This window comes from Erythrolamprus reginae, chromosome 1, assembly GCF_031021105.1.
Source record: "Erythrolamprus reginae isolate rEryReg1 chromosome 1, rEryReg1.hap1, whole genome shotgun sequence".
NCBI classification, from domain to species: Eukaryota; Metazoa; Chordata; class Lepidosauria; order Squamata; family Dipsadidae; genus Erythrolamprus; species Erythrolamprus reginae.
Genome location: NC_091950.1, coordinates 82127560 through 82155510, shown reverse-complemented (window position 1 = coordinate 82155510; position 27951 = coordinate 82127560). Strand labels below are relative to the sequence as shown.

At 37.1% G+C, this 27951-nt stretch overlaps 1 protein-coding gene across 2 annotated transcripts; it reads left to right on the top strand.

Annotated features, from left to right (window-relative positions):
• On the top strand, window positions 1-27948 carry KATNBL1 (katanin regulatory subunit B1 like 1). 2 transcript variants are annotated; one of them, XM_070756603.1, is made up of 10 exons: window positions 1-622; window positions 11602-11729; window positions 13905-13945; window positions 14741-15023; window positions 18861-18979; window positions 19457-19507; window positions 19587-19676; window positions 20497-20586; window positions 21687-21780; window positions 24411-27948. In XM_070756603.1, the coding sequence occupies exons 2-10, from the start codon at window positions 11616-11618 to the stop codon at window positions 24441-24443; spliced, it is 915 nt and encodes a 304-aa protein (XP_070612704.1). In that variant the 5' UTR covers window positions 1-622; window positions 11602-11615; the 3' UTR covers window positions 24444-27948. The 2 variants fall into 2 exon arrangements, with proteins under 2 accessions (XP_070612704.1, XP_070612712.1); XM_070756611.1 differs by lacking the exon at window positions 1-622 and adding an exon at window positions 741-1003.
• Window positions 27949-27951: the final 3 nt, after the last annotated feature.

Here is a 27951-nt window from a genome sequence, read left to right as displayed (position 1 = left end):
AGTGAGAACACTGGGAACCTGCAAGGAGGGTGAAGAGAACAGGTAATTGGCAGAGACCTAACCAAGGCTTTCGAACCAGTCTGACCGCAGGATTACCCAAAAATAGCCGAGGAGCCTCCTTTGGCCAGCCCAGCTATTCACTTCCAGCCCGTGCAATCCGATAGAGCGATATATACCTGTGTGTGGACTACAGAGCTACGGCTACGGAAAACCAAGAGGGCGAGCGCCTTCTCTACGGCTTTCTATAAGCACCTGGAAGGAGAAGAGTAAAAGGGGTGGGTAAAAGGATCTACTACTACCCATTATTACTGCCAAAGCAGGCCGCTAACCGCAGGAGCCAGGAAACAGCTTGGGCGCCCCGAGACCTGGCGGCGGTGCGAAAAGCACGTCGGAGAAAGAGGTGGGGAGAGAGAGAGAGAGAATCGGCGGTGTCTCGCTGACAGTCCCGCCTGTCCGGACTCCCCAGTCCCAGCATGCAACGCGCCGCGGTTTGAATGGCGCTGCTGTCTACGGCGAGTGGGCCGCGGCATTAGGACTGCCGCCGACGCCAATTCCACGGCTGCCTTCGGAGGCCCGGGCAGCGGCGGAACCCCTGGGCGCGCTGGACCATGAGCGGCAGCAGGTGAGCGGAGGCCGTTGCCGGGCGCTTGTCTCCTAAAGGGGCGGCGGCCGCGCTTGCGGCATCCCGCGCTCTCGGCTACGCAGGCCGGGCTCGGATTCTTAAAGCGGGGGTCGCGGGGATGGGGCCGATGGCGCTTTTTTCTCGGCGCCCTTCGTTCTTTACTCTTCCCGGCGTGGGGTGGGGTGTGTTTTTTTTCTTCCTGGGCGCCTCTGAGAGGGAGAGAAGGCCCATCTTTTGCTGCCTCTGTTGGCAGGGAGCGTTCCTGGGCGGGGATGAAGTTGGCTAGTCTCTACCTGCCTCTGTAACCACCCCCTTTAAGTGGCGCTTCTTGGGAAGGAAGGCTGCACCTGCCCCGGCATTGCCCGAGGAAAGATTCTCCCGGTAGGAATTCTCTCTCTGGTTTGACTTTGAAATTAGAGGGACGTCTTCATGTTGGTCTTTTCCATTTGCATAGCTGCTAAGGCTAAAGAACGAAAAAGAAAAAAACCCCGATTCCTGTTGTTGTTCTTCTAAGCTTTCTTTCAGGCTACTTAAGTATAAAACCTACCAGGAAAGCCTTAATGAACTCAATCTGTATCGTCTGGAGGACAGAAGGGAAAAGGGGTACATGATGGAAACATTTAAATATATTAAAGGGCTAAATAAGTTTCAGGAGAGAAGTGTTTTTAATAGGAAAGTGAACACAAGAACAAGGGGGCACAATCTGAGGTTAGTTGGGGGAAGGCTCAGAAGCAACGTGAGAAAATATTATTTTACTGAAAGAGTAGTAGATGCTTGGGACAAACTTCCAGCAGACCTGGTTGGTAACTGAATTTAAACATGCCTGGGATAAACATATATCCATCCTAAGATAAAATACAGGAAGTAGTGTAAGGGTAGACTAATAGATGGACCATGAGTGTTTTTTCTGCCATCAACCTTCTATGTTTCTATGTTTGTACTTGGCTTTGGGTTTTTTTTGGGGGGGGGAGCATCTGGGAGCTTTGGATGCATGAGAATATCTTAAAGGCTGACTTTCTGCCACTTAACATGAATGAACTTACTTGTCTGAGTAGAATTAGCCTCTGAGTAAACATGCTTTTATGATTGCATTGGTGTGACTTTTCAGATACTGTGATCATTTATGAAAGTTTGCTACCTCTCTGTATTGCAAATGCCACTCTGTCCAAAATCTCTCCCCCACCAGCACCCACAAAGCAAAAAGCAGCTGTGGATCCTTGATGTTGAGAATTAAAATCTGGAAATATTAATCAATTGAGTAGTAATTCAGGTACAGGATAAAAGCCCCTAACTTACTTTAGGTTATTTGAAGACATGTCTGCACATGGGATTTGTCTAATAGTGATGTTGATATTGAAAATTAAAATCTGGAAATATTAATTGATTGAGTAGTAATTCATGTACAGGGTAAAAGCCCCTAACTTACTTTAGGTTACTTGAAGACATATTTACACATGGGATTTGTCGGCTTAATTGTGAGATTAAAGTGGAAATGCTACCCAAGATAAGTTATGAGTCTTAAATGTTGTTAAATTACTAGTCCCAGCAGCTCAAGGCCAATCGACATGGGCAATAAAGATGATGGGATATATAAGTCATAAATAGAGCCAGTTTGGTCTAGTGGTTAAGACATCAGGCTTGAAAGCTGCAGACTGAGTTCAAGACCAACCTTAGCCATGGAAGTCAGTTGGATGATTTTGGGCCTCGTTAAGTCCAACTCACATAGAGTAATTGTTGTGGGGAAAATAGAATGTGTTGGATATATTTTATCCAATAATAAAGGTGGGCTACAAATAAAAATAACCATACCTATAATAGTGATAATGTGACATAGTGCAGAATATGAATTATGCCTGTCTCCAGAATTCCTTCTGGGTCTCTAAAAGAGAGACCATGTGTCATAAAGAAAAAAGGGATCAAGAGGTAGAAATAACAAATAAACATGCAAATGGATATACTTTTTGGAAAACAGTAAGTAGATATATTTCAGGAATTGCAGCTTTTACTGAAGTGCCATAAAATAAGATCACCTTTCTGAGGAGTTTTCTCATAATAGAGGCTGATTATTTAGTTGCTCTTTAGGCAAATTCTTGTGTTCAGGTGGGCTGCTGACTGCTTTTTTGAAGCAAGATTGCTTACCGTGAATGCCCTTAAGGGCCAAATGATGATGTACAGATTTGCTACAAATAAAATATTTTCCCTTAATTATTCTGCTTGATATCTTAAAGGCTGGCGATAGATATATAGAATGTAATCCTTTAAGCCACTTTACATGGAGGCTTGCACTTATACCACATCACTTTAATTATGTTGACTAGATTGCACTGACTCTTTAGAATATAATGTTTTGGTACTAATTTTACATGTAGGTCCAGAGAATGATGTTTAATATTTGTGTGCATCATCTAGCTACCTCTTGCCTATCCCAGAGTATTTGCTATGTTGAGCTTCATTTCAGAAGCTCAAGGTAGCATACTTTTTCTTAGCTGTGCTTTCCCTCTCCCCATACAACATTTTGTAAATACAGAGATATTGACAATGTAGACTTCTCTCTTTTATCTGATTATTTACTTTATATCATTTTTAGTTTGCTTTCTATCATCCCAAAGATTTAAGTCATTGTAGCTTACCATTTTGTGTGAATCAGGCTCAATTACTAGTGATTTCATCGATATGTCCATATAGTTTTCTGATATCATCTTGCAGGGTTTTCTTTTTTAAAAAACCCTGCAGTCTAGCCCTGGTATTCTAGTGGTATCTCATCTTAGTATCAACCAATTCAGTCACCCCTTTGATCTTTCAGATCACCCAAGTGCTGCCAAACAAAACAGGGTTTTGTTTTGAAAAGACCCAGTGAAGTATTATGTGGGAATTGAGAATAGTACCGTAATACCCCTTAGATATGTTGCAGTACTATTTGTTCTTATGGGGTCCTTCGAATTTAGTGGGGCATTTGATCATCTATGCCAGCGATAATTCACATGGCAAAAGGGGATGCGTGCTTGTGCTAGCATGCACACATGCACATGGCCACACCCATTCCCTACCCCCATGTATGCGCACCCTCCCCAAGCTGTGTATGCGCATAATTCCCCCCTCCCGTCCTCGCGCAAGCACACAGGCCTCATTGAACCCGGGACAGTGAAAAAAGGGGCAAACCAGAAGTTCGGAAAAGTGGACTTCCGGTTTGCCCGTTGTGCTGTTTTTCGTACCCAGGAACCTTCAAGGAATCTTGCTGAAGCCCCAAAGTGCAAAAAACAGCACAACGGGCAAACCCGTGACACACCTGTCATAGGTTCGCCATCACAGATCTATGTATTCCTGACACTCTTTCCTAAAAAATAATACAGTGAATTTCTGGATAAACTTAGAATATTTTGGTAACTGAAGATTATTTCATTGTAAGAGATTAATAAGATGTGCTTCATTTTTACTGAGTGTGAAACACACTATTAAGAAAAAAAGCATAAAGAAAGATTTGTGTTATATTGATAAAAGTTGCTGGTATTACTGCAACCTATAATGATAATTCTTTTGGTATACTGTTGAGGATTTGCATTTTAATGGCTAACTTTAAAAAAGGCTAGGAGAAAATAATCCAAATTTCACTGAATTAAAGTTTATAATAGCTATTGTTTGAACTCTTCTGCAGTTCAAATGATTAAAACTAGAAAAAAAGAGGGTTGCCTTATCTTTGAGCAAAGTCTAAACTAGCGTTCCTAGATGGAGTCAGAATCTCCAGACATGCAAATTGGGCATTATGGGGATACAAGGAGTGGTTGTAATAAGAGCTGCCCCAAGCTTAGTGGGAAGAAGGAACAAACAAATTCCAGATTCTAAAATCAAAACTGTTTGCATCCTATACAACATACCCAAGTCACTTGGCTTGTGGAGTACAAAGTAAAAGTCAATGTTAATAAAGTTAGCAATGATTAAACTTGTACCATGTTTTCCCGAAAATAAGACCCTGTCTTATTTTTTTTAATCCTGAAATAAGTGCTTGGCTTTATTGCCATGCACTCAAAAACCTGATTGGGCTTATTATTGGAGGATGTCTTATTTGGGAGGAAACAGGGTATTAGAAACAAAGATAAATTGGGTAATATTTGCTAGTATTGGAAGGGAATTTATCCTTGTAGGTTCCTGCAATGAGGGTGTGAAATTCTTTCTCCTTATGGTTTGACATTAAAGTCAACTTTTTTCCATTTCTGTACTCTAGAAAAATAATTTAGCTTTCATGCCACTTTTTCTTTTTCTCTTTCAGGAATTTGTCGAATTTTGAACACTATTTAGAAATTATTTCAACCTAATAATAATTGATATTGTTAATCTTTATATATTTCATGTGGAAACATTAATAATTCATATCTTATTGTAACTCACAATAACTAGTAGTAATTCCCCAAGTGGTTATAGCAAAATATATGGCTTTTTTCATACAATTAAAGCATTCTGTACCAAACCTTGAGTTGACGCAAAACACTGCTGGCATAAAATGTGCTATCCCTGTTGGCAAGCCCTATCCCACTATTGCATTTGTTATGAATTATGGCTGATTGATTTTACTCAGAGTGTGAGCGTACTATTTGTTAATGGGAAAGTGATTGATTTCCCTACCCTCTGCCCCATCTTTGCCCCCTTCCTTAGCATGTCCCTTGCCAAAAGGGCTTGTATCATGAATTGGGTGAGTCACTCCTATGGGCACCTCCAAAATTAAAAATGTGAAATAAAGAAATAAGTGGAAAGACAACAAAACAGAAATTGCCCTGGAAGGGAGCAATGGAGAACTGGCTATTAATTATTTGCTGGGAGTGGGGGATATAAATTTAATGAATCACTGTATAAACATATAACATATTATATAAACATATAAATGTTGTGAGCCGCCCCGAGTCTACAGAGAGGGGCGGCATACAAATCTAAATAATAATAATAATAATAATAATAATAATAATAATAATAATAATAATAATAGATATATTACTCCTGGTGACTGCCTAGAACAGGATTGTCAAATTTGCGGCATTACAGCAGCATCACTTGATGTATCATGAATTTTTCCCCTTCCCTAAACCAGCATGGGTGTAGCCAGTGCATGATGCATCTGGACCGCACTGCGAGTTTGACATCTCTGGCCTAGATTATTCCCTATAGTTTTCTTCATAACATTTTTGGAAGTGTTTTGACATTATCTTTTTTCGAGTGCTGACAGAGACTTACTGGCCCAGAGTCAACATGTTAAGCAACATGTCACCTTTGTATGTAAGGCAATATTAGAATTCATGGTTTCTAGCCTGATATCTTAACCACTATACCAAATTACAAGCAACTATTTTTTGTTGTATCGGAAAATGGAAACATACCGTCTTCTTTTCTAAATTAACTTCTAATTTGTTTTTCTCCACTTCATTGAAAGCCTATAGAGAAATTTGTTAGAGAATTGATGGGGGAATGAAGGGAAAAGAAGACAATGGTTATGAAAGGATCTTGTACGCATCAAACAATGGAAGAGGAATAGCTTTGGCAAAGACTGGGTAATGTTTAATGGAGAGTGCATGTCTCTTATCTCCTAGCATTTCCAAAGCAACCACTTTTGGTATGGAAGATGTCACCTCTTGACTTGATAAGAAAGTGAAGGAGTGAAAGAAACCTCACAAAGTGACAGATTTTGTATACCATAGAGCTGTTTTGGGACACAGGTACTCCTCAATTTATAGCCACAATTGGGACTAGAATCTAGGTTGTTGAGTGAAGTAGTTGTTAAGCAACATGTCACATTACTGCCCACTTTAATATTTTGCTGAATTACTGAAATCCTGGCACTCCTGATTGTGGTTGTTAAGCAGTATTGTCAGCCTCTGAGTGGAGAGATAGTTGTGCATGACCTGCACATGACCCCGCACTGGACCTTCCCTAACCTGTACACCCTATCATAGTTTGTAATAATTCCAGACCATCATAATTCAAAGCCATTGTTGAATGAATGGTGATGTTGACTATCTGTAGTATAATTTTAAAGAATAAAATGCTACTTTTGCCCTAGCATACCAAGCTAAATTCAAAAACTAGTGCATTTCTGAAAGTTAGCATTCAGACAAACCAGCCATCAATAGGCACAGAAATAAACCATTATTTAGATACCATTCAAAAAAGACAATATAGCACTTAGCAACAGCAATAGAGCTTAGACTTATATATCACTCCATTGTGCTTTATAATACACTCTGAGCAGTGTACAAATGTCAGCATATTGCCCCAACAATCTAGGCCCTCATTTTACTGACCTCAGAAAGTTGGATTACTTGAGCCGGTCAAAATTGAACTTCTGGCTGTGGGCAGAGTTAGCCTGCAGTAGTGCATTCTAACCACTGTGCCACCATGTTTCCAATACCAGTATAAAGCTAAGAAGGAGCCAAAACAATCAGAACATATTCTGTCTAGTAGCCAACAGCCAAATAAGCATGGATTAAGACCAGGCAAACAATCTATCAAAAAATACCCCAATGAAGAAATGACCAAGGAGAAAACCGCATCCCCCATCAACACTGAGTCTGCGGAGAGGGGCGGCATACAAATCTAAATAATAAATAAAATAAATAAAATAAACTGTAACGTAAACAAGTGTACATAAATAGAGAGCAAACTTGACAGTCACTTGAAGTAATGATGTTACCTAATTGGGTAATGAAATGTCTGTAAGTAAGAACCATGCTCAGACAGCACCAGAGACTTTACATTGCATGCTTTATGGCAAGCAAAAAACACACACCCCTTACTAAAGTAAAGTAATAAAACAAGAACTTCTGAATTGAAGAAATCACCATTAGATTTTTTGTTGATATTGTTCTAATGTGATTCAAGTGAAGACTGTCGAATAGAAATAAATGTTTTTGTTTCTTATAATTGTATAGTCTTTATCATGTCTGGAAAAGCCTTTAAGGCCTATTAAATACAATAAAATAAAATTTTGGCAGTATTGTGTTGAAGTGTTCTGATCAAGTGATAGTTGCTTTACATAGGAGAAAAAGATCTATGTAGGATTTTCCTTCCTTATTGCTTTCTTTCTGTCTTGAATCCATAATTCGTATTAAACCACAATTATCAAAATCATAGTTGAAAAAAAGGTCCACAATTTATTCTTTATGATGTTGATGACTTTTACATAAAATGCTAATCATATTCACTCTGAAAATTGGGTACATCTAGTAATGAAAGCTTGTGAATTTGCAGATAATTCCAACTAAGTGTTAAGTACAGGTAATTGTAAAATAATGACTTCACCTAGCTATTCTGGTAGTTATTCTATTGTATGATGAAGTGAGATTGCCAAAGTACCATCTGGAAATAACTTAGTAGATTGCAAAACTGCAATTACAGAAATAAATTGTTTCAAAAATCCATTCCAGAACATAGACTGCAAATGTGTTCAAATGTGAACATAGGCTCTAAATCTGGTAGATTACTCATTAACTGATAGTTTTAACATAGTTAAGTAGATTGACTAGACAAGTCTTAATTAACGACTAGGAATAAGCTGCATGTGCTGTGGAAGAGACCATATGCAGCAAAAGAGTACAGTATGGACAAGCCAATCTTCCCATTTGTGATGGGGGAAAATAAGGTTTTAGTTATATTTAATCATGGGGGAACGAGTAGGTATATATTATTGGTTGGTAATATAGGTTTTAAAGGAATTATTGATATAGGCTTTTCTGTACTTAAAGCGTATCAGCCATTCCATATGCTCTAGGTAAGCCAATCTTCCCTTACCTGGTATCAGCCAGTTATCTTCTCTGGGAGATTATAGAAATTGAAGTCTATCACAACTAGAGTATTCCAGATTGGGGAACATACCATAGATGACTCTGTTCTTTATTAATTTAATACTAAGATATCATTTGTTCTTGAATTATGGTACTTAAGCCAGATTTGAACATGTAAAAAAAAATCAAATCACTTCAGGTATTTCAAATGCTATGAAAGCCAAATCATGGATTTAACTTCTAAGTTGATTACTTGATCTCTTCAGCTTAAATAAAGCAGATGGCCTCCAGTGTTACAACATGTTTGATTTCTATGTAAAACATGTCTACCCTGTTTTTCAGACTTGTAGTTTAAAATACAGTTTTGCTTTGTAAAAAAAAAATAGGGGATGAGAAAAGGAAGACAAGCCTATTCGGAAACCTGTTTTTAACTTTTTGCCTTTCTTTCCAATGAAGATAGTACAATTCTCGAATACACCCCATATTGCTGGTCTAATGCCTTTAAGTAAAGAGATGTTGTCTTGAAGCGACTCACTGGAGTAGGCTTATCTTTCGCTCCCCTATTTTATGGTGGGATGTTTGCTGGCTGATAAACCATATCAGGAGCGCAGTTCGTGACCATGTTTCTAACACAGATGAAGAGCAAGAATGGACTCCAATTTAAATAGTGCAAAATCCCAGAAGTTTCAGACCTCAACTGGAAAGAGAAAAATATTTCAAGAGTCACTACTAAGCTCCCCCAATGAATAATAACTAATACAATTCAGAGAAACAAAGTGAGGGCAAAATATGGGGCTGTATTTTGAAGCTAGATATGCTGTCAATCCCACATTAGCGCTGTAGGACATGGAGGGGTTTCAGAGTTGGAGTTCACCAAGCTATTTGTGTTGCTCACCATCAGAGCTAGAAATGATTCTTTTAAGCCATCTTGGCTTATCCTTTGCTATGCGCAAGACTTGCAATAATATGTCTGCCTCATGCCTGAAAAATAGCCAGTGAACCGATTGTGGAGCTTTTTGGCTGGAATACAATGCTGAGAAGAACCATGTTTATCCCAATAACTCTTTAAAGCTGCACCCTAGATGAACCTTTATGATGATAGGTGAGGGCTTGTTGTTTTGGCTGTGATGGGTTTAAAAGGGCTATTGATGCATTAGAAACATGATGTGCCACATCCTCGGGCTGGTTTAATTTTATATATGCAAGTGGGAGAGCAGCAAATAGCAGAAGGGAATGGGAGAGTTTCGAACAGGAGAGGCATAGGAGGCAGGCAGGATTGCTTGCAGCTATTTATTATTTATTATTATTATTGTTGTTCTATCGCTAGAAATATTCCTGACATGTGTTACATGCTACGGTTTTCCTAGCTCAACAGCTCCCAACATTTTGGGCACCAGGGACTGGGTCCAGGGAAAGAGGCTTGTCCATGGACCAGTGAGGGCCTAGTTTCGGGTGCTCCAGCATCCCTCGGATGGGGCTCTGCTTGTTTGTGCACCCTGGTTTCTGGCATGCCACTGATGCCAACTGGGGATTGGGGACCCCTGGCTTAATACATCGATGGCAAACCTATGACGTGTGTCAAATGAAGATGACATTTATTTATTAGATTTGTATGCCGCCCCTCTCCATAGACTCGGGGCGACATGTCGCACCAACACTTGACAACAACTTTCTCAAAAGCATAACTCTGAAAATGAGTTTGTCTTACTTGTATTTCATGTTTGTTACCATTTAATGTTTCTTTATATAATACACAGCACCTCATGATTGGACTATATATATTTAAAATAAACAAATATGCAATTTTTGTGTGTGAGAGGGGGTGACAAGCAGAGTCAAATTAAGATATTTTCTGAATTTTTGCCATGGAGAGCAAAAAGTTCATCATCACTAGCCTAGTTCCTTATTGATGCTCAATACTATCCCCTTGTCTGTAAGTAGCCTTTTGGCTACTTTGCTAGTTGAAAAATAACCAACAAGTACATATTATGAACATTAGGGTAAACAGGGCTGGAGTTTACAATATAACCTAAGAAATAGCTTTTAGGGTTTAAAATTTTATATCTTCTCTCTAGAGAATAATTACAATACAGTACAATTACAGGACAATGTACAGTATGATCTGGTTACAACATTATGCACTATTAGTAAAAACACATAGCTTATAATTTTAGTATTATACAGGATATTCTGTTCTATTTTAACATTCAGTTTAGACCCAGTGGTGGGCTGCAACTGGTTTAACAACCAGTTTTGTGATCGTGCATTTTGTGCGCGCAGCTAATGAGCTTGCGCACAGCATTCAAAATACAGTAATTTGAAGCTCATCTGCTTACCTTCTAAGGCAGCCCTGGTAAGTAGAACAGCGGAGGCATGGAGATCAACTGTGCTGCACAAATCAGCTGAACCAGAAAGAAGGAAATATAGGATAGAACGGGATAGGATGGGGAAGCGGGGCCAGCTGATCAAAGGAACTGCTAGTTCACCCGAACTGGTCCAAACCGACAGCAGCCCACCACTGTTGAGACCTTATTGTAATATAGAGTCTACCATATCCTTTCTCTGTATTATCCGAAATGTGAAATTAAAGTGGTATTTTCAAGATAAAATCTGGTAGAACGTGAATTTAAAGCTGAGAACTCTGGAAATGTTTTTACAATATTGCAGCTATCTGAGAACAAGCTTGTTTTCATAATCCAATATTTACAGATGTTTCACTTCATGCTTTTTAGAGAGATTTCTTCAATATTACAAGCAATATTACAGGAACATGTTAAACATTGCTAAGAAAGTTTAGATGTGTGTTAAATCCAAACGTAATCTTATTGTTAATATTGAATTAATGAATGGTAGTACATTTTCTGGATCAGCACTTGTATTTTCCAGGTTCTAGCTTTCTATTGGGGAGGATTGTTGAGCATGTAGTACCTTTAGTCCTCGAGTTACCACCACAATTGAGCCCAACATTCCTGTTGCTAAGCAAGATATTTGTGAATTTGGCACATTTTACGAGCTTTCTTGCCAGAGCTAAGTGAATCACTACAGTTAAATTACTAACACTGTTGTTAAATGAATCTGGCTTCCCCATTGACTATGCTTGTCAGAAAAGCACAAAAGGTGATCAAGTGACCCTGGGAAATTGCAACTGCTATAAATATGAGTATAAATATTATAGCTAATATTAAGATTGTAAATTAATTTTGTCTCCAAAATTAGGAATTGTGGAGATTATGGAATCTGAAGCTCAAAATGTTAGAAAACGGAACCTGTTATGTATTGAAGGTCGATCAATTGATCTCCCAAAGAAAAGGAGCTCTCACTCCTTTAATGAGAATATGAAGGAGGTAAGCTTTTCATATATTATTTGTCTAAACTAATAAATGTGTTGCATTTTCAGCCTCCACATGTTATGTTTTTGGCCTCTCCATGCCCCGTTTTTTGCCTCTGTGGGTTGCATTTTCAGGCTGTCCCAGGCAGTGGGGATCCCCGTCGCCTATCCCCACTGCCTGGAACCACCCAAAACGGGATATGCAGAGACCAGAAATGGGTGGTGCAGAGGCCCAAAACACAATACACGGAGGCTGAAAACGCGATGACCTGAGGCGGTGATCAGCAGCAGTGTGCTTTGGCGATCCCCACAGCCTGGATCAGTTCCAAAACGGAGCGTTCAGGGGCCAAAAATGCAATGAACGGAGGTAGCAATATGCTATGGCATTCCCGCAGCCTGGAACAAGTCTAAAACAGCATGTGGAGGCTGCAGAGGCCGTAAATGGCTGAAGGGTGGAGGTTAGCAGGTGAGCAGGCTTACATTTGGTGTATAGGACGCACCAAAATTTTCACCCCCTTTTGTGGGGGAAGTATATCTTAAACTCAGAAAAGTACGGTATTTCTGGAACAGCCCATTAACACATAAGATGACCCTCTAATTATTAACCAAAATACCATGAATAATATGCTTCCCATGAATAAGGTGACCCTTGAAATTTTATCATGTTTAATTCTTATAATTAAATTTTTATATATGGATGGAATGGATGGTTTGTCCAGAAATATCTGTAGATACGCTTTTTTATATGTTTGGACCTTTAGTTGGCCAGCCACAAGCAAAAGAAGTTTTAATTTAGAGCATGTTTCATTAAAAAGGGAAAACAGTTTCCACCAAAACCTTGCTGTTCTGGAGCTTTCTCCAAAGGGCAAGAATATATAGATGAGAGAGAGAGAGAAAAATAGTAGTAGACTTTGAAAATATTTTGGGGACAAATAGGCTTGGATGCTGGCACTTCCTGTTAAAGATTATCTGAGGTTCTTAATTCTTAATTTCCCCAAACTACAAATGTTAATCATTAATACAGCAATGGTTATCTTTAACTAAGTTTCTGAAAGGCCTCCTTTCTGCATTCCATCCACCCAATAATTTATTGTATTATATTAATGCTAGAGATTTCTTCAATTCATGACTTATATCTTGAAATGTTAGGGAATCCAAATATGTGAAGTAATAGCAGTAGTGCTGTTGTAAAATGAAGATGTTAAAATCAATTCTGCTCATACCACACAGATTATAAATTAAATTGGAATGTTTTAAATGTGATCATAAAGGTGGCAAGATGCTTATATTGATAAAAGGCCTTTTAGTTAAAAATGTCACTTGTATCCTAAGCTATTTTGTAAAAAGACTAAATTACAGATCAGAATATTAAATATTAAAGCATCTATTTATTCAGTGATCTAGTTTCACAATGAATACTAGCTAAATTGATATGCCCCCGAGTCTTCGGAGACGGGCGGCATACAAATCTAATAAATTGAATTGAATTGAATATTCTGAAATAAGCCGCAGGCTTACTTTTTAAGCCATTGGTATAGAATGCAATAAATTCTTAATTGTTATATTATGATTTTAGTGAGACTTTTTTTCCATATGTCAAAAATGACATTATACTCCTGATTGTAGTACAAAGTTTTCTCTTATTTATTTATTTATTTATTTATTTATTTATTTATTTATTTATTTATTTATTTATTTATTTATTTATTTATTCAATTTTTATGCCGCCCTTCTCCTTAGACTCAGGGTGGCTTACAACATGTTAGCAATAGCACTTTTTAAACAGAGCTAAGCTATTGCCCCCACAATCCGGGTCCTCATTTTACCCACCTTGGAAGGATGGAAGGCTGAGTCAACCTTGAGCCGGTGATGAGATTTGAACCGCTGACCTTTAGATCTACAAGTCAGCTTCAGTGGCCTACAGTACAGCACTCTACCTGCTGCGCCACCCTGGCTCATATAATATATTTCTATTGTCATAATTTCTTCTGCCTCATGAATGTCATATCTTGTACTTCAGTTAAATAGTTAAGGTTGCCATTGGTAATTTTACTTTTCTGAAGCCAAAACTAACTTGATTTTCTCCAAGTAGTATCAAAACTAAGGGAAGATGCATTTTTAAAATATGGGTGAAATAAGGTATTACTATCAGTGTGTGTTATTCTTCGTAACATTTTATGTTTATTTGTAGGATAAGAAATCTGCAAAACATTTGGCTTCTTGCATAAGCAGGTAAGAGCTACCTTGGTTGGTTGATTGATTGTGAGAAAATACTAGTATAGTTAGAAATCCTTCTGATTTAATCGATTAATCTGATTAAATCCTTCTGATTTAATCGATTTAATCTGATAATCGATTGAAACTATTAAAAGAGGGTGGTTTTGTCCAGGTTCCTTAGAACAAAATGCTGTTAGCATTGGTATGACCTGAAATAGTTTTTTGGTCCCATTCTATCACTTGGTGCTCATCGCTAATTAGGATAAAAATAGCATTGTCTTAATTGTCAGAGGCATCTGATAAAACTGATTTGTCACACTGAAGGAAGTCTCCTGGTCATGTAAATTGGTCAATAAGGAACTTAATTTCCCTACTTATACCTGTTTGGTGATTGACCGTAAGGATAAATAATTAACCAATAAAAACTGCTTATACTGTCCCAATTCCAGAGGCCACTGTTTGTGACTGTCAAATTATATACAGCAATTGGTCAAAAATGATGCCAATATTTGTTAGACCAATGTATTGTGCAAATGTTTACAGGGATGTGATGGTGAATAGGATATTTTTATTGCTGTCTCTATTCTTATTTTTCCCCAACTTTTTATGTCCTGGGGAGAGATATAAGCATAGACATTTTTAGGGGATAATGCTTCAAATAGCATTTCCGACACCAGATTTGAAGCAAACTTACATGTCTAATAATATTCACATAGTAAATGCCAGGTGGCACAAAAGATTGCATGTGAATGTATATATTGCTTGCATGTTTTATATTCAGATTTTAAATGAACTTTCTTGTTCTTGCAGAACAACAGTTGGACAAACACTAACCAGCCCTCATTCTCTGTTCAGAGTAGCATATTGTAGAAGAAAGGCTCACTATTATTCCCCAAAGCCTTGTTTCAGAAAGAAACAGCTCCCTAAAGTGAGAGGCCGTGACATGGCAAATAAGGAAAATGAACTAGCCTGTGCAGGTAACCTGCCAGCCAAATTGCCTCCCAATGGTCGTACTTTCTTAGTGAACTCCACTGATGCTGGCCGATCTCAAACAGAGAGCTCTTCATCAAAATACAGTGGATTTTTTTCAGAGGTAAATCAAATGTTTTATCTTTTTAAAAATTTATGAATCAGAATGTAAGACACTGTTTACCTTTCTCTGTTTAGCTTCCTCTGTTTTTTCTCTGCATGTCGGGTTTTGATGATTTCTTTGCTATTAACCACCTGTAACTCCTTCGGATTAGGGATTATGAGAACTGTAGGGGGAAGGTGTACCAGTGAGTAAATATAATCCACCAGCATAATTATAGAACTGGATAAAATCCATTCTATTAATACCAATATTATTTAATGTAATAACTCAACATTGCAAGATCTAGAGGCTGTCTTGGAATGGATAGGGAAAAGCATGATTTACTGAGACTGTGTTGTTAATGTGTACATTAACATCTAAATTTTCCGGGAATATTAACCCGATAGCTGTTGTTGACAGAATCATGTTTTCCTAAAGGAGATTATCTGTATCTTGGAATTTCTCTTGGACTGTCAGCAGTAGAAAGAATTACTGCTGGAGGTGGTTTGCCTAGTGCAGTGTTTTTCAACCAGTGTGCCGCGAGACATGGCCAGGTGTGCCGCGAAGCTCAGACAGAAAGAAAGCAAGAGAGAGAGAGAAAGAAAGCAAGAGAGAGAAAGAGCGAGAGAGAGAGAATGAGAACAAGAGAGAAAGAAAGCAAGAGAAAACAAGAGAAAGAAAGAGAGAGAAAGAAAGCAAGAGAGAGAAAGAAAGCAAGAGAGGGAGGGAAGGAGAGAGAGAGAAAGACATGTAGGGAGGGAGAGAGAAAGAGAGCAAAAAAGAGAGGAAGGAAGGAAGAGAAAGAAAGAGGGATGGAGAGAGAGAGAAAGAAAGAGGAAGGAAGGAAGGAAGAGAAAGAGGGAGGGAGAAAGAAATAGAGTGAAGGGGAGGAAGAGAGAGAGAGAAAACAAATTTGTCGTAAATGTAAAAAATGTGCCGCGGCTGAAAAAAGGTTGAAAATCACTGGCCTAGTGCACCCTAAATTGACCTATAAGCCCTCAATGATGGTAACATAGGCCCTTATCACAGCATAATCTAATTTCATCAATGTGCATTATGCCTTTGAACTCAACCTAAAAGCTTCAACTGGTGCAGAATAAAGCAAGCAGACCAGGAGTGTCAAACTTGTGGCATCACCGCAGCATCACATCACATATCACAATTTTTCCCCCTTCTCTAAATAGGGCATGGGCGTGGGCTGTGAGTTTGACAACTCTGAACTAGACTGTTAACTCTTAGAACACTTTACAGCAGAATTATTCCTGCTTTGGCCATACATTGGTTGCTAGTACCAGAGCCACGGTGGTGCAGTAGTTAGAGTGTTGGTGATCACCAGCTGCCAGCAGTTTGGCAGATTGAATCTCACCAGGCTCAAGGTTGATTCAGCCTTCCATCCTTCCAAGGTGGATAAAATGAGGACCCAGATTGTTGGGGGCAATATATGCTGACTCTGTAAACTGCTGTAAAGCACTGTGAAGCGGTATATACTAAGTCTAAATGTTAGTAGAGGAGGTAAATTGGTGGGAGGCAGAAACCAAAGGGTGGGGGTCACTGACTGGGGCTTGTTTTTTAAATACTGCTTTATTATTGTTCTAGACAACTTAACAAAATGAAGAAGCTTTTTAAAATAAACGTTTAATCTGAAGAGGACCAGTGCTATTGTACCTTTTTTTAAATAGCAGAGAATAATGTATACTTCAAGAAAGCCACATAAATTTTAACAACATCTGTAAAAGTATAATTTGAAATGTAGCCATGTCTTGTTTAGTATTAAGATAAGGCAGCTAAGTTAAACCCTGACTTAGTCCTGTTTGGAGTAGATCTATTTAAATAATTGGAAGGAGTTAGTGTGACTGCATTTAAGAAAACTTTCTGGCATTAATATACAGTACAGTACTGCCATTATTTCCATTTCTCCAATTCTTAGCTATTTCTATGAGTTGGGCACACATGCACATAGAAACATAGAAACATAGAAGTCTGACGGCAGAAAAAGACCTCATGGTCCATCTAGTCTGCCCTTATACTATTTTCTGTATTTTATCTTAGGATGGATATATGTTTATCCCAGGCATGTTTAAATTCAGTTACTGTGGATTTATCTACCACATCTGCTGGAAGTTTGTTCCAAGGATCTACTACTCTTTCAGTAAAATAATATTTTCTCATGTTGCTTTTGATCTTTCCCCCAACTAACTTCAGATTGTGTCCCCTTGTTCTTGTGTTCACTTTCCTATTAAAAACACTTCCCTCCTGGACCTTATTTAACCCTTTAATATATTTAAATGTTTCGATCATGTCCCCCCTTTTCCTTCTGTCCTCCAGACTATACAGATTGAGTTCATTAAGTCTTTCCTGATACGTTTTATGCTTAAGACCTTCCACCATTCTTGTAGCCCGTCTTTGGACCCGTTCAATTTTGTCAATATCTTTTTGTAGGTGAGGTCTCCAGAACTGAACACAGTATTCCAAATGTGGTCTCACCAGCATTCTATATAGTGGGATCATAATCTCCCTCTTCCTGCTTGTTATACCTCTAGCTATGCAGCCAAGCATCCTACTTGCTTTCCCTACCGCCTGACTGCACTGTTCACCCATTTTGAGACTGTCAGAAATCACTACCCCTAAATCCTTTTCTTTTGATGTATTTGCCAACACTGAACTGCCAATACAATACTCAGATTGAGGATTCCTTTTCCCCAAGTGCATTATTTTACATTTGGAAACATTAAACTGCAGTTTCCATTGCTTAGACCATTTATCTAGTAAAGCTAAATCATTTACCATATTACAGACGCCTCCAGGAATATCAACCCTATTGCACACTTTAGAGTCATCGGCAAATAGGCAAACCTTCCCTACCAAACCTTCCCCTATGTCACTCACAAATATATTAAAAAGAATAGGACCCAGAACAGATCCTTGTGGCACACAGTGTATATCATCTGTACTGTTTGCTGTGAGGCAAGTTGCTGTGAGGCAGAGGCAGATTTTTCTCCCTTGTTTTCCTCCCCCAAAACTAAGGTGTGTCTTTTACTCCAGTGTATCTTATACTCCAAAAATATGGTAAATTACTGAAAAATAATATTTTCCATAACACACATAGCTCTCTACATGGGGCTACCTTTGAAGAGCCTTCGGAAACTACACATCCTGCAAAATGCAGCCACACAAGCAGTCATGGGCCTTCCTAGGCATGCCCATGTTTCTCCAGCACTCCATGGGCTACATTGGCTACCCATTGGTTTCCGGACACAATTCAAAGTGTTGGTCATGACTTATAAATCCCTACTTGGCATCGGACCAGATTACTTACGAAACCGCTTCCTTCTGTATCGGTCCCAGCGACTGGTTAGGTCCCACAGAGTCGGCTTTCTATGAATGAATGAATGAATGAATGAATGAATGCATGAATGAATGAATGAATGAATGAATGCATGAATAAATAAATAAATAAATAAATAAATCCTTGTATTATTTGTAGAGTAATGAATCAAACGTGGACTTAAGATAAGTTTCACAAAATACTATCTATAAAAATAATTGCTATATAAATTCAAGCTTCTGTAGGTTAAGTTCAACAACAAGGTAACCTCTAAACACTGAGTTGTCTGGAACAATGCATTTTTAAACCTAAGTAAATAAATAAAAATTTTAAAAATCCATTCATGAGCATTCTGACAGGCTCTGAAATCATCTCTCCTATTCCACGAGCAACAGTTACTTCCATTCCTTTATTTATCATTAAACAACTTGTGCAGAGCTGCATATAGATATCTTTAATAGTCTCAGCTGATAGAAAATTCATAAAATCATAGTTCTTGGCTCATAACATTTACGCTGTTCTTGTGTTTCTAGGTTTCTGAGGATCATGATACAATGGCCCAAGTTCTCTTCAGTAGAAATTTGCGGCTGAATGTAGCTTTAACCTTTTGGAAGAAGAGAAGTATAAGCGAACTTGTAGCCTATTTAGTGAGGTAAAGATTTAAGAAGACTGCCATTAATTGAACTGAAGTCATGTTGTGCTTGTCTGAGGGTGGGTGGAGGTTATAGGTAGGATTATTTTTACTAAAAAAAATGGAACTGATTGGGCGTTCCCTGCAAGGAACAGCTTATATTCTGCAATGATATATTTAAGACCATCAAACAAGAACATCTACATATCCCAGGTCCTTGGGAAAGTGGATAAAAATGTCACGTCCAGTCTAAACATCTGACTGTGACAAATCATAGTAATAATGGGATAATAATGGAATGCAAGGCTATAATTTAAAAACATGTGGAAATTCTTCATAGACCTAATATGCATAGACTTTGTTTATCTGTGTAAATTAATGCAATAAAATACAACTATTTCTAATACATTTCTCTTAAAGTATTGATACTGTCTTGTAAAATGTATTGAAGAATTACACAAAGCAGTTACTAATGGTGTATTTTCATGATGTTTCTAGGATACAAGATCTGGGAGTAGTTGTAGATTTCCTCCCGGTCCTTACCAGCAGGTAAAATAAAAATCTAGAGGGAGGGATTAATGGAATCCGAAAGTGTGTATTTATGTATACTAATAACACTTCGTTTCAGTTTACAGGAAGAAAAACCTTATATTTCTGTTGGCTGCTGTGTAGACCTTCTACCATTAGTAAAATTAATTCTTAAAAGCAAATTTGAAGAGTAAGTAAGAGTTTCTTTAAAAAAAATATTTCTTTTGTGATTAGAAAATGAAAATAAAAGTTAATCCTTATTGTTTATGGTTTCTTATTTCTGATAAATCCATAGACTTACATGTCAAGAGTGGGATCAACAATGATTTTATTAGTCTCATTGTCCTAACATGCACGGCCAATATGTGGCATTTGCAATGTTGCTGAGCTATAGGTTCCAAAATCTCAAGCAGGATGTGTTCAAGAAAGGGATGCTAAAAAGCCATCTGTCCTACAGTGACTTTATATTTGTAATTAATCCTTCTCAGCCTGATTTACTAATGCTAAAGATGTGTCTTCTACTATTTATATATTTAAAAACAGTCAATATATGTCAGTTTAGTTGCTGTTTGAATAAAAAAGATTTTGGGAATGCCAAAAGTAGTGTTGCTGAACAGAACGAGTTAGAAAAATGTTCTCAAAAATAACTTGTTTGAGTTATACCCGTATAACTCAGACATTTTTATTTATTTTTATTTATTTGTCAAACACACATGAGATAACAGGTATAAGTATAAACATGGACATGCATACATGAAATGAGTAAAAATAAGGACAGTAGGACAAGGATGGTAGGCACGCTGCTGCGCTTATGCCTTCTAAGGAAAAGAAACAACAACCCTTAATACATTAATCGGAAGAATTGTTCTGGTTGTTTTTTCCATTCATAAAAAAAAATAAATTTGATTTGAAATATTTCTTAGTAGTTTGCAACTGTTTTAAGGAATATTTTGCCAGTGTTTAAACAGTTTTCAGAGTAAAGTCTTACCATAGTGATTTTTCCCCCCTAGATATGTAATTGTTGGTTTAAATTGGCTTCAGGCTGTGATTAAGAGGTGGTGGCCAGAACTTTCTGTCCATACGGATAAGATAGAAGATGGGTAAGTTACCATTTTTAAACATGCAGTGTGGCTTTTAGTATGATTGCTAAACTTAAAATATGTTGGATATTTTTTTTAATAACTACAAACTTTCATGATTAAAAAAAACTAGATGTTTTGAACATACTGTTGGGAGCAATTCTAAGCATGATCAGATTAAACCAATACTCAAGACGTTTGTGCAGATTTTTTCCTTTCACTTAATATTGAAAATTCTGCTATAAAAATGGAGAAACTTTTTTTTCTATTAGAGCTAGAAAGGATGACTCATTGTAGATTTTCTTGCCTAATCTTCAATTTTATCTATACTTTTTGATATGTGAACCTGAAGGTAAAAAGAGATTGCTAACTTGAATAACATTTGCAAAGTAATTTTGTCGACGTGAGATTCACATAGAATTGTTTATTTCCGTTATATAGTTATCCATCTTTTGGGGGGGTTGGGGAATCATAGTAAAATAGATAAAAACAAATACATTATATAACATACAAAATATAGCAGTCAAGCAAATAAAGTAACCATTAACAAAACCAAAAGATGAGCTTCATCTATTTCCAGGTACCCAGGTTCTAGCTCAAAACCAAGTTTTTATGGCCTTTTATGGTCTATCTAAACTCTGGTAGAATAGTATTCTACAAAGCCAGGTGCCATGTCAGAAAAGGCCAGCCAATACCTCTTAGTTGACAGTACCCAGTGCTTTCATCCCCATAGTAATAATGTATTTCTGATCTTGAAAATATGGCATTTATTGAGGTCTCTAGCATAATAGAAGGAAAAAAATTATAGAACGGAAGTTAAAACCTGCTACAACAACAACAATAACAACAACAACAACAACAACAACAATAATAATAATTTATTAGATTTGTATGCCGCCCCTCTCCGAGGACTCGGAGCGGCTAGGTTGAAGGTTGATGGACTGTTGATGAGTTTCTCAAATTTTAGTTACAATTATTAAAAACATTTTTCTGCATTAGCCAGTAACTTACTAAAGATACGGTTGGTCATATATTTCAAATCTAGGTAAGATCGTTACCATGAGACACTGATTGCTCTATTTATTGCATTGATATTCCATACTTTTGGCTTTCTTTCTTAGAAATATTCAGATTTTAAAAGAACAATTAAGTATATTGTGGAAACAAGAAAATCATCTCACTTTGGTTCCAGGATATACGGGTAATATAGCAAAGGTACGGTAATAGAAATTATTTGATGATAATATATATTTTAATTAATTTATGGTTTTAAGTTTATATAATTTAACTTCTGGTGATATGTACCAAATTTATATTCTTCAGCCCTTCCCTTGCTGTGATACTCAAAGTCTAATTTAAAGAGTTAGATTCGCCAGAGCTATGTTGGAGATGGGAGTCCCTTGTCATCAGCTGAAACTCCATTATGCAACTTCAGGTTAATTATTTAGAATTAACAGTACAGTGGTACCTCGTGATACGAACCCCTCGTGATACGAACCCCTCGTGATACGAACCTGGGGTTCGGAAATTTTTTGCCTCTTCTTACGAACTTTTTTCGGCTTACGAACCCACCGCAGATCGCAAAATGGCGCTCCGCTGGGCGCCGCCATCCGGCTGTCACCTTTTAAAACAGCCAGGGGGCTTCTCGGCATTCTCCCAAACCCGAACTTTTTGGGTTCGGGTTCGGGAGGCCGCCAAGAAGCGCTGCCGCCCGGCTGTCACCTTCTGAAACAGCCGTGGGGCTTCTCGGCGTTCTCCTGAACGCCGAATCCGGAAGTTCGGGTTCGGGTTCCGGAGGCCGCCGAGAAGCCCCCCGGCTGTTTTAAAAGGTGACAGCCGGGCGGCGGTGCCCACCGGAGCGCCATTTTGTGATTTTTTTTTCCTTTTTGCATGCATTAATCACTTTTACATTGTTTCATATGGGAAACAATGTTTCGTCTTACGAACTTTTCGCCTTACGAACCTACTTCCAGAACCAATTAAGTTCGTAAGACGAGGTATTACTGTATTTTTCTTTAGAATTAACAGTATTTTTCTTCTGTATATTAATGCACTGTTGTTCAAGCAAATACAGTACTGGGTTGTCACTATTGAGATAGAAATTGAATCTGGTTTATATGTCTGCTTGTCATTCTGTGTCATTCTGTGTCTTAACCTTTCGTTATTTTATGTGATTATTATCTCAATCTTTGCCTTTCATTAAATAAAAGCACTTAAACGTTACCTCTTCATTTAGCAGAGAACAATTTTTATTATATTTTCATAGAACGGTCATCATAATCATTCTTAGCATTCCCGGAATAATCATACATCATGTTATCTTTCAGATAATAGAGAATACTATTTCCTGTATTGCACACAGAAGGCTCTGACTGGTGTATGTTATTTATATATCAAGGACAGAAATGTATATAGTATTGTCTCATAATATCTCTGCATTAGTTATCCCTCCCTCTAGCCTTGTTAATTGAAATAGAAAATTTAGAACCAGAGGTTCTACATGCTGCATTCACATGAATACAAAATAGAACTTTCAGCATAATTGGGGAATTAATTATCTGAGCATATTTATACTTTGTTTATACTTTGTTGCTTAGTTCATCAAATGGGAGCTTCAGGGCAATATTGTTTGTATGTCAAAGGTTATCTTTCTAGGTCAGTTTAGTAGTTATTGTACAGGTATTAAATTAAAACCTGAACAGGAAGTATAGTTACCAACATATTTTAGTAATGATGGTAATATATTATGCTAAGCTATAAGTCTGTTTAACTATAATTCACTAATGAAATACAGCTAGTCATCAACTTACAACTGCAGTTGAGCCAAAAATTTATGTTGCCAAGTGAGACATTTGTTAAGTGAGTTTTGTCCCATTTTATGGCTTTTCTTGCCACATTTCTTAATGAATCATTGCAACTCTTTTAGTAATTAGTAATTACTAAATTAGTAACATGGTTTTTAAGTGAATCTGGTTTTCACATTGACTTTGCTTGTCAGAAGGTCGCAAAAGGGGATCACTTTACTGCAGGACACTGTCATAAATATGAGTTAGTTGTCAAGCATCCAAATGTAAATCAAGTGACTACAGTCATAAGCATGAAATTTTTTATTTATTTATTTATTTATTTATTTACTTACTTACTTACTTACTTACTTACTTACTTACTTACTTACTTACTTATTTATTTAGATTTTTATGCCGCCCTTCTCCTTAGACTCAGGGCGGCTTACAACATGTTAGCAATAGCACTTTTTAACAGAGCCAGGCTATTGCCCCCACAATCCGGGTCCTCATTTTACCCACCTTGGAAGGATGGAAGGCTGAGTCAACCTTGAGCCGGTGATGAGATTTGAACCGCTGACCTGCAGATCTACAGTCAGCTTCGGTGACCTGCGGTACAGCACTCTACCTGCTGCGCCACTCCAGCTCATGGTCATAAGTTGCTTTTTTCAGTGCCGGCATAACTTCAAATGGTCCCTAATTGAACTGTTGCAAGTTGAGAACTACCTACAATATATACTGGTTGGCCGTTTATAAGCTGTGTTGTATTACAGTTCCTAAGTAACACTTCAAATGCTCGGATAATCTTTTTAAACCCTATGCTTAAGCATGGATGTTTTTATTATGTCTCTACAAAGAAATTTCTGATTAAGAATAGAGATAAAACATGCAATGTTTCTCAAACCTGGCAGCTCAACAGATGTGTAGACCTCAACTCCCAGAATTCCTCAGCCAGCATTCTGGGTTTTGAACTGTTATGGCTGGCCTTCAAAGAGTGACTTGGTGTTATGAATTACTTTTTGAATTAATGTGCTTTTTACTGCTTCTATTTTTTTTTTTTAGGAAGTGGAATCTTACTTGTTACAGTTGCACTGATATACCTGGAGGACAAAGCTATGCGTACACTAATGTATTTAAACAGAAACTGTCAACAGTAACACTAAGCAAGATACTCTTTCCAAATAATTCCTCATCTGAGGACTGTCTTTGACAGAAGAAGGCTAAACCATTGGATTATTTAATGCGAACACTAAATATCCATCTGCTTCACATTGAAGTGGAAAAAAAATCTAACAGGAGCAACTTTTACTTCAGTGAGGTGAAAGTGCACTATGAAAACTGTATGTATGCCTTTGCCGCATTTGGGGGATATTTTCATTTACCTGGTGAAATCGTGAAAGTGTTTCTTCTACATAACTATATAATACAACAAAACCGAATTGTGAAGTCAAAGTTGAAAATAATTACTAGGAACCACACAAGGTCATTCGCCATAAAGGTTTTTTTTAATCATGTTTTTCTTATGAACTGTAAAAATGTATTTTCAAATATGTTAAATATTTTGACAGTTTTGATATACACTGAGTTTCTCAAATGTGTCTGCTATATTAATCAGAAATATTAAAGACTATTTTTGTTGCACTACTGAAAAGCTGCATCTAGCAAAGAGGCCTTAATTACTAGAATTGCAAATAGCCAATATATTAGGATATCATATAGCCAATATATTAAATAACTATATAGAGGGATGGAAATTCCTTTGAAAAAAAATCAAAGTGTTTACACAAATTGTGTACAAATAATTTTGAAATGTTTTGCACACTGAAATATATTGAAGTGGGATTTTCCACTAAATTGACTACTTAAATACCTGTATGACTTAATTATAAGAGTATTAAAATGTAGAACATTGAAAAAATTAACTGTAGATGTCAACAGACTAGTGATTCTGTATATCTTCAAGAATTTTAATACTTTTTTTAATATATTCTCCTCTTTATAGTTTGAATTACATGCAGCTTAGTAAATGTACTAATTTTACTGCTTTAAGTTCAGATTTTCCCACTTCTAAACCTTTTCTGCTGTTCCTTGGATATTTAAAATTCCTACAGATGTTTACAGCCTGACTAGACTTGTGTGTTTTAGATTTAACAGCGCAGCTGCTACCTCTTCTAACAAATGTTGCTGCAAAGCTTTCAGACGTAGATGCCATATGGTCAAATTCCTAACTTAACACTGATTTTTTAAAAAAAATAAATGCAGTACATCCCATGTACAAGTGTTACAGCTGTATTTGTTTGGGTTATTTGTGACATTTTAGGACAATCTGCTATGAATTACTTGATCATTTGAATTGAAAAACAACTTGCTGTGTTTCTAAGATGGCACCTGTGTTTTATATAAGTAGAAAAAAGATATTTCCAAATAAAAGTTTAGGAAGTGCCGCAGTGCACCAAAATGTAAACTGAAATATTTATAGTATGCTAGCAAAGTTGCTCATTATCTTTAATGTACTCCCAAATTAAATTTAAATATTAGTTTTATGTATGTAAGCAACTGCAGGCTGTAAGAGGCCTTATATACATTTACTTATAAAACAATTCTGAATTGTTAAAATCAAAATTATAAGTCTAGTTCTGTTGACTTAAAAGACTTCTAGCTGAACAGAGTCATGCAAATATTTCCTGGGTCTTATGTCTTTATATATATAAAAAAGCTGTCTTCTTGAGCCAACAGAGTTAAAAATGAATTAAGGACTAAATATGTAAAATCTATCATTATTGCCATAATGTTTTTAAGGATTCACTATATGAAATCAGTAGTATCAATAATAGGCTGTATAATTCTATAACATTGCCATACTCATCTGATCAACTAACTTAAGATAAGTAGCAATTTTATGCTCTTTCACATTGACCTCCTATTTCATAGGCCATTTTGCCTTGATAATTGCTTTTTCTTTTATTCCATTCTACAGAAGGATAGGTAATATAAAGTGGCATTGCAAAAAAAAAATAAAGTCTTAAAATAGTTATGAATGAAGTAGATGGAGATTTTGGGATGTTTTGTGTATGGAGATTTGAATTTTTAATATAAATGTTAATGCATATTAAAAGTAGTTTAGTTTTGTTGTTGTTGCTTTGTTTTCCATTAAAATTTGTATTAAATCATACATCCACACTTTAGTCCCTAGAAAATGCAACCGAGATTGAGCCACCAATCAATTATAATGACCTACACATTAGATGTATTTCAATATATGCTGCACCAATGTGTACCAAAGGGATGGATAAGGTGAAGCATCTGAAGGGTATGCTTTGCAAAGCTATAGAACTGTGCAGCAGTATAGGCAGTCCTCCTTTAGTGATTAGAGTTGGGACTGGAAACTCAGTCATTAAGTGATGCAGTTGCTTAAGTGGAAAATCACAAGGCTGTGACTGCTTTATGATTTTATTTCTTTTTCTTTTCCCCCACTCCCCTGCCTTTTGAAATGCTCACTCTCGGTGCTAGGATAATTACTAAGTAGGGATTTAATGTTTCTATTTACATTCCATGAAGAGGGAGGGACTACAAAAAGGTAAGCAGGCACCCAATGTGGGATATACATTGACAAGAATGCAACAATAGGCAACATGAGCCCATTCCTTTCAATGTATATTCATTGTGTGTCTGCTTACTAGCGTGTAATCTCTATTTCATTCTCTCTGCTCTGTTAGGGATGTAGATGCCGGAACCCGGAAGAGTGACGGCTGGCGTGCCCGGAGAGATGGCTCTGTTTGCCACTTCCATGGCAAACCTTAGATTCGCTATCACAGATATATAGGATAGTAATGATGACACTTGGCTGAGGGATGCTGCAAAGATTTTTTAAAGCTCAGCTTGGGCACAGTTATGTTTTCAGCACTGTCAAAATTTTCAAACAATTGCTGCACAAGGCAACTGGTGAACAGGGTTTGTCTGTATATATCCAGTCAGCAAAAAGGTCAGTCCTGAGGAAAAGCAACTCTGAAATACTTTTTGGAGATCAGTTGCAACTGTACAAAACATTCTATTGCAATTGAAGCATAGAAGACTTAAAAAGCCATGTCCTTGGAGAAGTTATAAGCTACTTCAAAAACTGTATCTGCATAAATGTATCTACAATAATTTAGGTTCAGTGGTGTGTGAATAAAAGTGTACATGCAGTTTTTACTTTTATTTGTTTCACATATTCCCGTTACTGCAATTACTAATACATTGGTGTATCTTATTTTGACAAGAATACTTCAGGAAAACATGTAAGTTAGGCAAAATATACTTTCAATAATGGAGAATCAATATACCTCATGGTTGAATTGTTGGGGTTCTTATTCTTTGAGCTTTCTTCTGGCAACATTTTCCCTCACTTATGCACTTACATTACTTAGGCTAGTAATGAAATAACTGCAAGAAGAAAAGGAACGAGAACACAAGAACCCAACAAAATAATTACATAGTGCTCAACATCAAGTACTTGAATAGAATTGTTATTTTTATTGGGAGGATCTATAATGTCTGCCAGGTATCATCTGAACTTTGTAAAGCAGTAGACTTTGGCAATAAATTCCATATATACAGTATATAT